Here is a 15,160-nt window from a genome sequence, read left to right as displayed (position 1 = left end):
TCGCACACTATACACGGACCTCTAGCGTTCTGCCTCCATCGAAATGCCACCGCCGCTGCCCTCATCGAAACCCCAACCTCTGGGTCAGCAGCCGAATAGCATAACTTCTGTACTATGGCGGGCTTTACAATAAAACAGTAATGCACGCACGTGTGTGTGTGAGAGAGAGAAAGAGAGAGAATGGTATTTCCTGAAAGCATTGAGACTCGTTGCCCGCTTGTGCATTTTCTTGGGAAGGCAGGGGAAGTTTCACACCATGGCAAGTTACACTTTTGAGGAGGTTAATCGATTGCGCATGAGTGAGCGTGCATCGTTTGTTTGGTTGCTGCGTTATACAAGGTGAGTGGAGGAGCACTGCAAGGAGAAGGTTTTCCTTGGACCCCTTAGACTTTACAAGTCTCCTACGAAGATGTATAGCATCAAGAAAGCGGAGATGCAATGCGCTACACAGCCTTTACGGACCCCAGAGGAGACGTTCGTGTCGAGGTCCTGGTGCCTTCTGACGAAAATTCGAGACGCTAATGTTTCTGTGTGTGCATCATTGAGCACTAAGCAGCCTCTATAGGTGTACGCCTATTGGTGTGATAATGTTTGTAAAAACTTGTTTATAAATGTTATTGCTAATGCGTTTGTGCTTATAGCTTTTGGAAAATGCAATCACGCTTACCGTTGGTAGCTGCTTTGTTACCCCGTCTGGCGACAAAAATTTGTAGACGTGTGTATCGTCTTGTGTCGCAGGCTTTATTTGTACGAAGTAAACATAGTGAAGAGTACAAACTATGGAGGACTAATACAGGGTTTTATGGTGAAAAATAGCTGTTCCCTGTGGCTCCTGTGCTATCGTGTGTTGATATGTAATGAAATAAAATTGGACATTGTGTGTTTACACATTTCAGTAGATATTAAAATAATCAGAAAGTGTATTTAATCTCATTTTAGCAGCGCGGCTTATCATCGTCTCCCTATTTCAAATATCGTGCCCTCTTTTAATGCTGGTACATTTTCCGCGCTTGTTATGGGCTCGCGTTATGCCTCTTTAGTTTCCCGGCTTTATGTAACGAAACTAATCCGGGAAACTCGCTTGCGGCACACGGCCCCACATTCTTCTTTCTTGTGCGCTGCTTTGCGCTATTCAAGGCGTGTCGTGCAAGTTATGCCACAAACGTAGGAGATTGTTTAAATCGAAGAAAAATTCGTCGCGGGCGTTGTGTAAGTGAGCCGACGGCGTGTGAAACAGGTGAATTACCTTAGACATTTCGCGCATTGGTATTTCCAAACGACTTTTTTTCCTTGTGACTTGATCGTGTCCAATGCTCTGTCACGTGTCTTATTATTTTTTATTATTTCAAAGAATGCCGAGCTCGTTAGCGGGGACAATTTTCACCGACAATCTGTGCCTGTGTAGGCTTAACGCGTGTCCTTGTGCAACGCATATTTCTTCTTAAAATGTATAAAAGTCGTTCTTGATTGTTTGGTTTTGAAGGGTACAGTGACGTTCTTAACTACGTCTATGTGTGCAGTTTATTGGCGCTTCACAGAGCACGATCCCATCGAAACCGGATAATTGTGAACAGATTGCATGCTTGTCTAGTTTGCTGCCATAAGCAGAGGCACGCACAACACACATGCAATAGTTGGCCTGTCACTCTGGCCGAATTGCCATTCCTTGTATTTGAACATGTAATTTGAGCCAGAGTGCACAGGTGGGCCACCGCTGCTTTGGTCATGTTTGCTGTCTCCGTGGTAAGGAATTAAAGCCGCGTTCTTGTGTTAGAACCATGGTAGGACATGCTCGTAATTATTTTGTTGCCTGAACTCGTTCTAGTATTCCGCACACATACTATTAAATTTGCAATATCGTCAGTATCACTATGGCAGTCATAAAATGTTTGGGAACTCTAATATACCCATAATTAAAGAAAAATGCCATTGTCATCATCATCATCATCATCATTATTATTATTTTATTAAATGAGAAGCATTTCATACGAACTTCAGCGACATTGAGTGTATCTATCTATCTATCCATCTATCTATTCATCTATCTATCTATCCATCTATCTATCTATCTATCTATCTATCTATCTATCTATCTATCTGTCTGTCTGTCTGTCTGTCTGTCTGTCTGTCTGTCTGTCTGTCTGTCTGTCTGTCTGTCTGTCTGTCTGTCTGTCTGTCTGTCTGTCTGTCTGTCTGTCTGTCTGTCTGTCTGTCTGTCTGTCTGTCTGTCTGTCTGTCTGTCTGTCTGTCTGTCTGTCTGTCTGTCTGTCTGTCTGTCTGTCTGTCTGTCTGTCTGTCTGTCTGTCTGTCTGTCTGTCTGTCTGTCTGTCTGTCTGTCTGTCTGTCTGTCTGTCTGTCTGTCTGTCTGTCTGTCTGTCTGTCTGTCTGTCTGTCTGTCTGTCTGTCTATCTATCTATCTATCTATCTATCTATCTATCTATCTATCTATCTATCTATCTATCTATCTATCTATCTATCTATCTATCTATCTATCTATCTATCTATCTATCTATCTATCTATCTATCTATCTATCTATCTATCTATCTATCTATCTATCTATCTATCTATCTATCTATCTATCTATCTATCTATCTATCTATCTATCTATCTATCTATCTATCTATCTATCTATCTATCTATCTATCTATCTATCTATCTATCTATCTATCTATCTATCTATCTATCTATCTATCTATCTATCTATCTATCTATCTATCTATCTATCTATCTATCTATCTATCTATCTATCTATCTATCTATCTATCTATCTATCTATCTAATAAAAAATTAAATCACAATCACCTTGCATCCACATGCTTCGCATCACATAGGTTTTCCAGATGCCCCGCCGCGGTGGTCTAGTGGCTAAGGTACTCGGCTGCTGACCCGCAGGGCGCGGGTTCGAATCCTGGCTGCGGCGGCTGCATTTCCAATGGAGGCGGAAATGTTGTAGGCCCGTGTGCTCAGATTTGGGTGCACGTTAAAGAACCCCAGGTGGTCTAAATTTCCGGCGCCCTCCACTACGGGGTCTCTCATAATCATATAGTGGTTTTGGGACGTTAAACCCAACATATCAATCAATTAGGTTTTACAAATATGTCGTATCTGCCAAATTCTATCCATCTATCTATGCATCTACTATCCATCTATCCATCCATCCATCTATCCATCCATCCATCCATCCATTCATCTATCTATCTATCTATCTATCTATCTATCTATCTATCTATCTATCTATCTATCTATCTATCTATCTATCTACGACTTTTAGCTCTCCTGGCGGTTTCGATTATGGTATCAATACCAAACTTGGTATGGCATAACATGACTGTATGAAGAACATATATGACTAGTCATAACATGAAAAACATAACATGTATGTCATAAATGTCATGATTTACATTTCACGGTCCTGCAGATCTTGCGGTGGTTTCGTTCACACGGCATGTTCCAAAACTCGTATGGTATGACATGATTGCATGGTGAACACAACCGACAGACCCTAACATGAAAATAATGACATGCGTGTCTTGTAACAACATGACTACATACCACACTGATGATGCGCTCGCGGCCATTTTACTAGCTTCACAAATGCCAAATTTGGTATTACGTGACGCCAATGGATGATGAAGGTATGTGACTGATGCAAACGTGATAATCATGAGATGCGTGTCATGTGAGATCATGACTACATGCCACAGTCAAGGTGCCAATACATTTCGACGTGACGCTGTGCATGTGCTCGCTGGTGTTCATTTCATTGCATAACGCCGATGTTGCCACGCCAGGCGCCGGTCCGACTATATATTCGCAGGCACGCATCGCGATGCGTTGCTTTGACACACGCGCGTTTCAGCGTGTCCAGCATCCCTCCGTCACGAAAAGAGGGAGATGCAGTGTTGTCTGGGTAAGGAATCGGCACGAAATACAGCATGTCACGTTTCGCGACGGTTGCCGTCGGGCCGCGGCAGACAGACGCCGGTCGCGCCGGTCGCGCCTGCATGGCGTCGGACTATGGAGTGCTCGCGTTTTGCTAACGTAGGGTCGCTGTGCCCACCGTGTGCACACTTCAACGCTACATTGGAGTATATTGGGCCCTTCATGATGCGCTCGCGGCCGTTTTGCTAGCTCCACATATACCAAATTTTGTGTTACGTGATGTTAATGGATGACAAAATATATGACTGGTGCAAATATGATCCTGACATGCGTGTCATGTATGAACATGACCACATACCACGCTCATAGCGTGCTCGCGGCCGTTTCGCTAGCTCCACATATACTAAATTTGGTATCACGGGACGTGAATAGATCACGAAGGTAAACGACACATCCAAACATGATAATCATGACATGGAAGTCATGTACGGCATCATTTACCTCCATCTCGTCACGTTGGGGTGATTTTAGAATGACATGTCAATCTTTCTCATTCGTGCTTCGCATATCATAGATTGCCACTGTGCGTGGGATCTGCCAATTTTTTAAGATTGATATTCATATTACGTGTTATCTATATGCACAAGTAGAATAGTACAAAGGAAATAGAGAGGGAGCATGCAGACAAAAGGGCGCCACGCCTTCTTTGGGGAGGCGGGAACGAAAAAAAAAAGAAGAATTAAGCATCAGCTGCACATATTGCGCCTTTGTCAGTGACTGCAAAATGTGCGTCGCCTTCTCTTATACGCATAACGATGCTTTTGACGCGCTGCTGTCGTCGGAGGCAGAAATGCGGAGGCACGGTTTGCTATTATACGGGCTCGCAGCGTCTCATACACTTAGAGCTTTGAGATTGGGTTTGGGGGTTTGCTTTCTTTGTCCACCACAGGTGACTGCCCACAAAGGGGTGCCACGTCGTTTTCACCGTCCCACTTCATTCCGCATTTTCGCTCTCGTTTTCAACTCCATCTCGATCACTCTTGTCAGATGCTATTCAGAGATCTTCCACGTCTTGTCCTTTTATAATTGAGTAGCGATGGTGCTGGCAGATTTCTCTCTCTCTCTTCTCACCGAGGAGCGTGCACAGAAAGGACGCTGTGCGAAAGCCAGCACGACACAAGCACGCATCAAGATAGAACCATCGAAGAGATCGTCGAATGAGAAATACATGGTGCAGGGCAGCAATTGCTTTCCATTATCATAATCAGTTTGATTATGCTCATTGTTTAACACTCGCTGCAGGGCAAATGTTGGGGATTAGGGTTAGCACACTTGTTTTGGTCCCCGTTTTCATTGGGATATATAGTCTGATTGAAGTTCAAAGTAGTCTCTGTGTTGGTGTATCTATTCTCGCAGTGGATAGTCCACTCAATTTGCGATATTCCCGCATTCCTTATGCATTCCCATACTCCTGATGCATTTTGTAAAGCAAATATAGTTTGCGTGTTTAACCTTCATAATTCGTCTGCCTCAGTGGATCAGTGGCTAGGGCGCTCAACTTCTTACCCGAAGGTCGCAGGTTATATTCGGGTCGTGACGGTCACATTTAGATGGAGGTGAAATGGTAGAAATTCGTGTACTAAGGGATGTTAGTGCATGCGTTAAAAGAACACCATATGGTCGAAACTTTTAAAGTCCTCCACTCAGCATCTATTTTGGTCGTATCGCAGTTTTGGGGCGTAAAACCCTAGATATTGTTAACCTTTATAATAAGTCAAGTCCACTATTCAAACGAGAAATAAAACTTGAAGGCTTTTTTTAGTTATATCTATAATCTATCTAAAAATGCTCAGTCATATGGCACTCAGTCATCGCATAGAGCAGCGGAATACAGTCACCGAGTGGGCGAGTGATTCCATGCTGAGAATATCATTCACACTGATGACCCTTCTGAATTCATTTCATAAATTGGACATTGCATTGGGAATAGCTTCTGCACAAACACTTAGTGAACGTTTTACTGATCCATGTGCACAAAGTAAATAAAAGTAATATCTTGGTTTGTTTATTTTTTATGATTGGTATGATTGTTTTTTAAATAAGATTGTATGAATTTTTTTTAGATTTTGTACTCTGAATGTGTGTTCTGTATGTGGTTTCCTTTTCTTTTTCTGAACATATATGCTATAGCTGCCTGCACTGTAGCGGTGGCTGTGGTCCTCTGTGAGGATGCTTGTGTTTCAAGTCACTTTTACACGCATTTTTTTACATCACGAATAAAATTATAAATTACACTTTATTATTATTATTATTATTATTATTATTATTATTATTATTATTATATGATTCAACTTAATTATGCTAATTCTGGTTGGGCTAGAGTGCATGACAGCTGTTTTCGACTGGATGTTTCAAGGTTAGATTGACACATCCAGCCCGCTGTCTATAGTAGCAGTAGAAGGCCACCTTGCGCAGCTCGTGGTCCGACATCCAGGAGGTTTACATCAAGTAGATCCTCTGTCCCATTTCTTCCTTCATTCTAAACAGGACCAAGCAGTCTTTAATTCATAGTTCCATTGCACGGAACTGCCCCACATTTGTAGACACTGCTCTTTCTTGTGTGCTTCCTTTATTCCCTCCTCCTGAAGCAGGGTCAGCCTGCTCTGTCCCAATTCTTTTGTGTACGTTTACATATCAAATAGGTGGATAATAACCTAATAGTAGCAGCTCATGTTGTTTAAACTAACGTGAGCCCATGATGCACCACTTATTTGCAGCCACTGTGACAGCTTCTACAGTGTTGTACTGCTAAGCATGAAGATCGCGGTTTCTATCGGCGACCCCCCCTCCCCTCAGAGGAGGCCAAATTTAAGAATACTTTTGTGCTTCCATTTAGGCGAACCTCGGATGGTCATAGTTAATCCGGAGTCGCTAGCACATGCCTCATAATCTCTAGGACACGTCTGGTAGTCTAGGACATGCCTCATAATAATTTGCTCGTAGAAAATCACAGTGGCAGGTCATTTAATTCTGGCCTTGCTTAGGCTGAAATGTCAGTCGCGTACAACTCGTAAGGCAGATTTATATCTGATGGGTCATGTAGTTGCCTTGCAGTGGCAAACTGGACTTCTCGATCGCAGCTTGATATCAAAGTGCATACCAGCTCGTTGTTATTCGCTCACAGTGTTTTTGGCTGCCCATTCTGTTGTCATGCAGTTCTCTGATGATGCTTCCCAACATCCCCACCCTCCTTTGTCCACAGTCTGTGATTTTTGAGGAGATTGATCTCACCGAGCTCAGCGTGGCCGAATGCAGTACAAAGAATGCAAACCATAGTTTTCAGGTGGGTAATCACATTCGACACGTCTTTTTAGTTGTGTGTAAATCCTTTATGTGTAATCTTTTACTCAGTTAGTGCACAAAGACAGTAAAACCACTTCTGCCTGGTGGCGTGCTCCCGACACGGAACAATGTCGAGTTGATGCTAGAGAGAAAAAGCACGCTCCTAGAATCGGCAAAAAGGGTAAATCATGGTGAATAAGTTCTCGTCTTAAAGAAGGCACAGAATGAATGAGACACACGCAGCAGCTGGACTTCCAATACACATATGGTACAGGTTCACTTTCAACTGAATCCTTATTCTTACTACCATAAAAATGTGTCTTTTTGAATAATAGAGATTTCGTTTAAAGTATGCCATTTTTGTTTGTTGCATTAATTTTGTTCCCTGTTGAAAAATCTTTGCACTGAGGCAGCATCAAGGTGGTGCTTTTATATGTTCACCAGCCGCTTGGGTTCCTGGCACTCTAGTATTGTTTGCATACATTTGGCTACATTTATGTTGTGTGCTTGCACAGTATGTAGAAAGCTTTAGTGCAGGGTAAAACACTTACGCTGTCGTCCGTTAGCATGCATCTCCACACTAAAGGGGCTTTGTAACACTTTTGCAGCATGGTCAGAAAATGCTGCCGATCGGTAGACGCGACTCCTGAGAACACACGTGCCAAACATTATAGCACAGCGGTCAGCTTATAATTTACAATAGATTCTCCAAGGCTGCTAGAAATCATTCCCTCTTCATTTTACATATGATGCCATACACCCAAGTGACTAAGCTGTATGCCCAAGTTTTTCTGCTTTTAGCTTATCTGAGAATTGTTTGCTGCATAGTTAGGGCAGCCACCTCGGGAGACCGCCACATGAATACTCGTGTATTTGCAATCGCATTAAAAGTAAGCCGTGCATTCGCTGAAAAAAAAAAAGTGCTCAAGGGGATGACGCGCATGTGAAGTGACTTCTTCCGTGCATGCGATCCCTACCCACTTTGGTTCGAGCACGCTCATCGGGACCAGGCAAGAGAGGAAGCAGTTTGAAAGTGCAACAAATCTCTGTAACTTCTCTCGTACTTGACGAGTCCTAAACATTTGTTTTGTATTTGATTTGTGAGACAATGGAGCCATTCAATGGTTACTCAAAAAAGCGTTGCAGGAACTCTTTAAGACAGGCTGCACTGCGAGGCACAACCTAGGCAGTGAAACACATTCACCGCCTATATCTACGTATATATGCAAGAACACCCACAAGTAAACTTCATGTGACCGCATATGACTTGCTTTTGTCATGAATAATATCACACATCTCGTTTAACTTGTGTACATGCTTTTTCAAATGGCCACATCAACCAAAAGCTAGACATGAAAGGTAGCGCTATCCAAACACATGGTGGCCCAGCTGCAGGAAACAACAGACTATTCTACCCTGCTAATCAAGATCGTATCTCAAAACAGAGGTACTATAGTGTCACCAAAACACTCCTGCCGAAGCATCATTACACAAATTTAAAGTTAATACTAGAATGTAGTGGAAAAATAATCAGTTCAACAGGGGAGACTGACTGCTCGATACATCTGGTGGCACTCTCTTCAACAAGCGCCACTTTCGTGCCCTGCTTATATGGATCTCAATGCATCCTTTTGTGTAGAAAACTATACGTAACATACACACACCAGAGATCCAGCTAAGTTTGTGTTGTGCTCACACGCATGTAGCACGAAACACTATCGCTAAATTAAATCTTTGCATTTGATGTTTTCCACTATACTAAATGTCGTCGCAACTTTGTGTTTGCGCCTGTAGGGTTTCTGTGTGCTGACGGCAGTGCTTACATGATTGGCTGTAGTATAGCTATGTGGTAGTATATATTCACAGCATCTGCAAAAATGACGCTTAACTCCATTTTGTGCTGACAGATTATCACGCCGTTCCGGAGGCTCGTTTTATGCGCGGAAACGAGGAAAGAAATGGAAGATTGGATCTCAGCCCTGAAGAGTGTATGCAACAAGGATTTTTACGAGGTGAGATATTTTGCGCCATCCATTTCACCTGCTGATGAGCTTCTGTTCAGTGGGCGAATTGCCCGTTAAAATGCTAAAAGTTAACACCACTAGAAGATGCTTGGAGAAAGTGGAAAAAAATAAAATTGACATTTGAGCAAAGACTACGCAGGCAGGGCTTTCATGCATTCATGTTGCTTCGCAAATAGTATACGCAGCTTGTGGCTGATTTTGGTTTTGCTCACTCACATACTTGATGCATTTAAAAACATATACATGAAAAATGTGAATGGAAGAAACATTTCAATTGTTAGTGTACATTTTGGGGTTTTCTTATAAGTATATTTATTCTTGGAGAACTAAACAGCGCATTTGCAGCTTGCGGCCGTTCATTGACCTACTACGTTTACACTACATCATGGACGCCATGTTTTTTTAGAGAACGGGCGTGCTGAAAACACGATGCTAAAAATAAATGGAAAGAAAAGGAGGGCACGCTTGCAAAGTGAACAAATGCCATATTTTACCCATGACTTAACGTACTGTTTGAATCTCATAAAAAATGAAGCAGCATCTATTTCATCATGGCAAATCAGAAAATTATCAGTAAACATATGTACCATTTTTTGCATGGTCACAGGCATGCACTTAAATTTAGTTCTTTAGCTTTCACAGTGCTCTCAACAAAACTTGTCGCCTTTTCTTAAGCAGCTCCCTGGGCCCCACCGTAATCCACTCGGGGCTCTGCTATATAGGCGTGATTCCCCGAAAAACGCACTGTTGATGCTGTGACAGTCAACTGTGCTCCCACATGCAACCCAGCATGGTCAGGTAGCAGTCAACCTAGCAAAAAACTTTTGCTAGAGATTCTATAATTTTTGCTGGTTCTCGAATCAGCATTTATAGATTACTTGTTCAGTTCCATATCCCCTTGCGACACACCTAGGGAGGAGGCGGCCTATCGCCCCATCTGCCACCACAGCGCTGCAGTCTCATGCTCTGTCCTTGGTCAGAGAGAGTCGTCTGCGAATGCGAACGGTTTGCACGAGCCTTCTGCATGCCCTTGAATGTGAATCCGGTGAATACTGCTGTTAGTCTTTACTGAGCATAGGACATGTATGTAGTTGAATTTGTGTGCATTACCTCGTCCAAGAATTTGAATAGACCTGTGCATGCTTCACAGGCATCCATCGTGTGTAATCACAAAGTATTAACTTCACCCTGCATCCTTTTTTGTGTCTGTTTCACTAGTACTCAAGCATGCTAAAAAGTATAAATTTAAATAATAAAAAATGCAAAGTTAAGTAACATCTCTAAAACACAAAAAAATTTACAGGAACAAAACTTTGTAGGATGAATTACATATTGCTGTATCAATATACTGAAAATATTCACCGAGAATTTTCTGCGGTTGGCAAGCATGTCAATAATTTCATGAAAACTGACATAGAAGCAGGTTAACTGCAACTTGTTTGTCAATTGAGTTGTCCTCATGAAGTACTGGTATGTTTGGAAAGTGTGTCTAAAATGTCACGTGCAAGCTATATAATAATAATAATAATAATAATAATAATAATAATAATAATAATAATAATAATAATTCTTTTCAACATTCTACATCTCAAGATGTTACATGTCAAGGGATGATACGGCTGAAGGCATATTAACTGCCTTACAATGGCCCTACCACCAGGGTAATATCACAGCAATGGCTCAAGTTTGACTGTAGTGACCCTATTATATTTTCTGTCACAACAACACGAGTGATAAAATGAAAAATTTAGTATACAACCTGTCGATATGTGCATCTTCTTACAAGACACATTTATGATGTGATTCCAACGGTGAAAATACCAGACGCAGTTTAGGAGACAGAAATTTTGAGTCACTGATAATAGAACTGTATCACAGCTTTTATTTGGTTTACATTTGCTGCGCAGGGCACCGAACACCAGCAGGATTTTCTGTCTGGGCAGCACAACTGGTACGTGACATCTCACGCACGTCCCACCTATTGCAATGTTTGTAAGGAAGCACTCTCGGGCGTTACATCCCATGGCCTCTCTTGTGAAGGTGAGCTGCTGCATTAGCTAGCTCGTGTTAACTTATATTTTACACGGTGTTCTGCTTTTGGGCTCTTCAAATGTGTAGACTGATAATAATTTGAAGGCATGAAGGGATGAGGACAAGAAAAGACACGACTGGTGTAAAATACCAATTGATTTAACGAAAAGAACATTGCATCCCACGTAACTCAAATGTGTGCATGAATCACCAAATCACGGTAAAAGAATGACAAACGAGCTTCAGTTATTATGACTTGTCTAAAAATACAATTCATTGCATTGTAAGATGGTACTTTGGGCACCCTTCTTGTTTATGCGAAAAACCTTAAGGGGAGACGCTCCTCGAAAGCACTTTTTTTTTGTTATTCAACTTAGAGCTTCAGAAATTGGACCACTGATGCAGTTTTTCCTCCTGATTCCAAATCTGTAATCAGTTTTTACATAAGTGCAATAGTTTGGGAGTTGTGTTTCAAGTAATGGTGAAACTTGATAAGTTTTCCGGGAACTTTCGCGCATACTAAATGTTCATGCAGAGAGTTGTTCAATGGCTCCTTTTGCTCCCTATTAGCCATAGAGTGCCGATATCTAGCTAGAAATTGTGCTCCAACTTTGAAACTATGAAAAAAACATCTGTGTAGCAAAGTACCCTTTTTTTTCCACTCGACCACCATTAAATTTATTAATAGATATTTACAGCTGATAGGTTGTGCTGATTCAAGTAGATATCGGCACCCTACGCACTCTCCTCAATGTGTGTGCCAAATTTCGTCGTCGTATGACCATTCTAAGTGCCCGAAACACTTCCCGCAAAAAATGCAAATTGGCCAAAATTGCGAAATGAGAAAAACGCGTTTGAAAGTTTGAAAGTCTGTATTTACAAAAATGAAAAACGCAGTAGCACGAAACTTGTGCTGAACACATACACACATGTCCAGAGGGAATATCAGTTGTCTAAAACTCTCCAGCACCGTAGGTTTTCCCTTCCCGGCTGGTGCGGCAGGACTCTTCCACCCGGGCCCTCTTGGCTGCACTGCGACGGTGTGCCCTCGCCTCAGCGGTCTGACGCACATTCATCTTGTGCATGCGCATGCTGTCTCGGCGGTCGCTGAGGGTAACCAGGGCCTCCGAAGGAAGCACCCCAAGCTCTTCCAGCACCTTTTCAAAGCTCGCGTGGCCCCGGTTGAACCACAGGACTGCAATGGCTGTGGCTGTTTCCACAGCAGTCCGGGAAGCAAACCGGGTCTTTGGACACAGCAGCCATATTTTGCTGTTCAGGGACTCGGCCGCGTTCTGTGTCTTGCCGTGGAGGCACCGGGCCAGCAGCTTCGCATCTGTGAGACGCTTGTAGATTGGGAGGACTGCCAAACCCTGGGCCTTGGTCAGGAGGGGGGTGTGGCACGGTGCAGGCTGGCCCTGCGCCTCACCACGTCGGTGCTTGCACCACGAGTCTGGGCCTGCAGGACAGAACTTGTGACTTCCAGCACCGTCTGTTGAGCACGAGTGCAAACATGAGGCCCATATGGCAGTGTACATCTTGTGGACATTTCCCCGATTGTTCACAATGGCCACCTGAAAGTAAGTTTGAAGCTTCTGGATGGTGGTCTCCTTCAGCTTCTCCCCTCGTGGAAGTGGCGTTGGCAGCTTCCGCAGGCCGGTGCCCAGACGTTTCGCCACGTGGTTGGTGCACTCCTCTTTTTCAATTGGAGTGTCAGGGTACACGTTGGCATCACAGACCCCGTTGTAGGCCTTGCTGTCTCCATCGCTTAGGAAGATGGTGAACCGCAGGGGTGTCTCATAGTCCACAGTCCTCTGCCAAATGCGCACTGCAGCTTCGGCCTCCATGGCATGCGAAGAACAGTCGCAATTCTTCTCACAAACGGGATGATGAAACGCCTGCCATGTTTCTTCATCGCCTCCCATGTCGTTATGCAAACTGCACGCCAGGCAGAAGTTGGAAAGCACTTCATAGTCCAGGCACAAACCAGTGTCCAAGGACACTACAGTTCCCACACCATTGTGGCTTTTGTGGCCTCTTTTTTGCCATGTGCCGTCAAACATGACTGGCACGTCACTGTTACCAGCCACCTCTTTGGTGACGCTGCGTGCCCTTTGCATGTTTTCACAGACAGCCTTCACTGCCGCACTGTGAATCTTTTTGCCGATAGCATGGAAGGTCTTATGGTGCATAGGGTTTGGCAATCCAACTACTGCACAAAATCGTGAAAGTTGCTCATGCCCGATACCGACGGCACGCGCTGCAAGCACCACTTTCAGGTTCACGGCAAAGGCGTCACGCGAACTCCCGCTGTCGTAGCTTCTGCTTGCACCGCGGCCGCCATCTGACGCGACCCGCTTCGACGAGTACGCGGACGAAAGGATGCTCTCCGAGCACTCCGCATTCTCGCAGTGTAGCTCCAGAAACGCCGAAAGGCCTTTCCGCTTTTTATTCGGTGCCCGAACTGCGAGTTTACTCTCGTGACAAACGGGGCATGCCGCGCCTGCGACGACGGCCGTCAATGCACCCAACTCGCACAGCACTACGCTTTCGGCACGATCGGCATTCGGCCTGACGTCGTTTTCGAATAACGCGATCTTTTTCTGCGATGCACTCACAAAATTCACTGCAGCGTTGATCTCGTCGTCGCAGTTGCCATGGTCGACGTTGCCGTGGTCGATGTTAGGCCTACCGGCCGCTGGCCTGTCGCGGACATTTTCGTTGGCGGTGGCTTTCTTGTACGTCCTCCGCCGCTTCCCTCTGAACTTGTTCTTACTTCTGTATTTCCGATGGTCGGCAACGGCCTTTTTCGGGCTTGCCATCGCACGAAAACAGCGAAAAATAACTCCGGAAAACAGTGAAGCGAACTACGGCAAGAAAACACGGGTGCTGTCAGCCAATGGCGGCCCTGCGTTAGTGGCGCGCGGTTTGAAACGGCGGGAAAAGACTGTTTTTGTTGCTTTTTTTTTAGATTTTTCGTGAACGTACGAGACTTCAAGAACCGGGATCGTGGAGAGTAAGGACAACTCTACACGAGCCAGCGGCCGCAATATGGCGGACAGCTCTCTTCGCGGCCCCGCGAGCACGCGAACAGCAGCCCGTTTTGTGTAAATTTCGTGATGCCGCGCGTCACTGCCGCTCACTCAGACGCGTTTTTCACTGACTTCTGATGCTTATTTCGCTGTGATATTTTCAGATGTCAAAATATAATGTATAAAGATGATAAAGCAACAAAAAACAGAAAAGGTGAAATTTGGAAAAAAAACGCGACTTTTCGACCCGCGTCTCCCCTTAAGTATTAAGCGAATACTGCGCCAAGATTTTGAGGGTGAGATAGCTTGTGAAATAGATTTTTGTGAATATGCATATATCACCTGCAAAATATTATTGTTCTCTCATCTGAACTGACTACACACTATCTTGCCATACCTCTCATTTGTTTTCATTTTCTCTTCTTCCTATCATTGTTACTTACCTATCCCCAAAAACGCTGAGCTGTGCCCCACTACGGAAGGCAGAAAATGGCATTATTTTTCTTTCCCTCTTTCTCCAAACCACTCTCAACAGTTAATATGGCTTGAAAGGTATTTTATGAAAATTTCGAAGTATGTGTGCATGATCGAGGGCTATGTGCCACATTTCGTGGTGTTGACATTCTCGACTTTGACCCGACATTGGCTCCCCCCCTCCCCCAACATTAGCCTCGCATCACAATGCGGCAGCCGATACAACAAGTTATGATAATGACATAGTCATGATTACTGTTTTGCTGCTTTGGCACCAGCAGACTACTTTTGCCAGCTGCTTGCAAGTCCGTAGCCGTGATGCATGCGTTGAATGTTTTGTGTTTGGGGACATAGCTTTCTCATTTCTGGTTCTAAAG

General features: G+C 43.9%; 1 protein-coding gene across 2 annotated transcripts in view; it reads left to right on the top strand.

Moving 5' to 3' along the window:
* Nucleotides 1-15,160, top strand: part of LOC119185401 (diacylglycerol kinase delta) — a 184,901-nt gene that overhangs the window by 97,897 nt on the left and 71,844 nt on the right. For both annotated transcript variants that reach the window (XM_037434436.2, XM_075892061.1), the window contains exons 4-6: nucleotides 7,146-7,226; nucleotides 9,133-9,237; nucleotides 11,157-11,289. In XM_037434436.2, the coding sequence (XP_037290333.2) occupies nucleotides 7,146-7,226; nucleotides 9,133-9,237; nucleotides 11,157-11,289 (319 nt within the window). The remainder of the gene's footprint in view (nucleotides 1-7,145; nucleotides 7,227-9,132; nucleotides 9,238-11,156; nucleotides 11,290-15,160) is intronic.

Source organism: Rhipicephalus microplus, chromosome 1 (assembly GCF_043290135.1).
Source record: "Rhipicephalus microplus isolate Deutch F79 chromosome 1, USDA_Rmic, whole genome shotgun sequence".
NCBI lineage: Eukaryota > Metazoa > Arthropoda > Arachnida > Ixodida > Ixodidae > Rhipicephalus > Rhipicephalus microplus.
The sequence above is the reverse complement of the archived record's forward strand: the minus strand, read 5'-3'. Positions and strand labels throughout refer to the sequence as shown.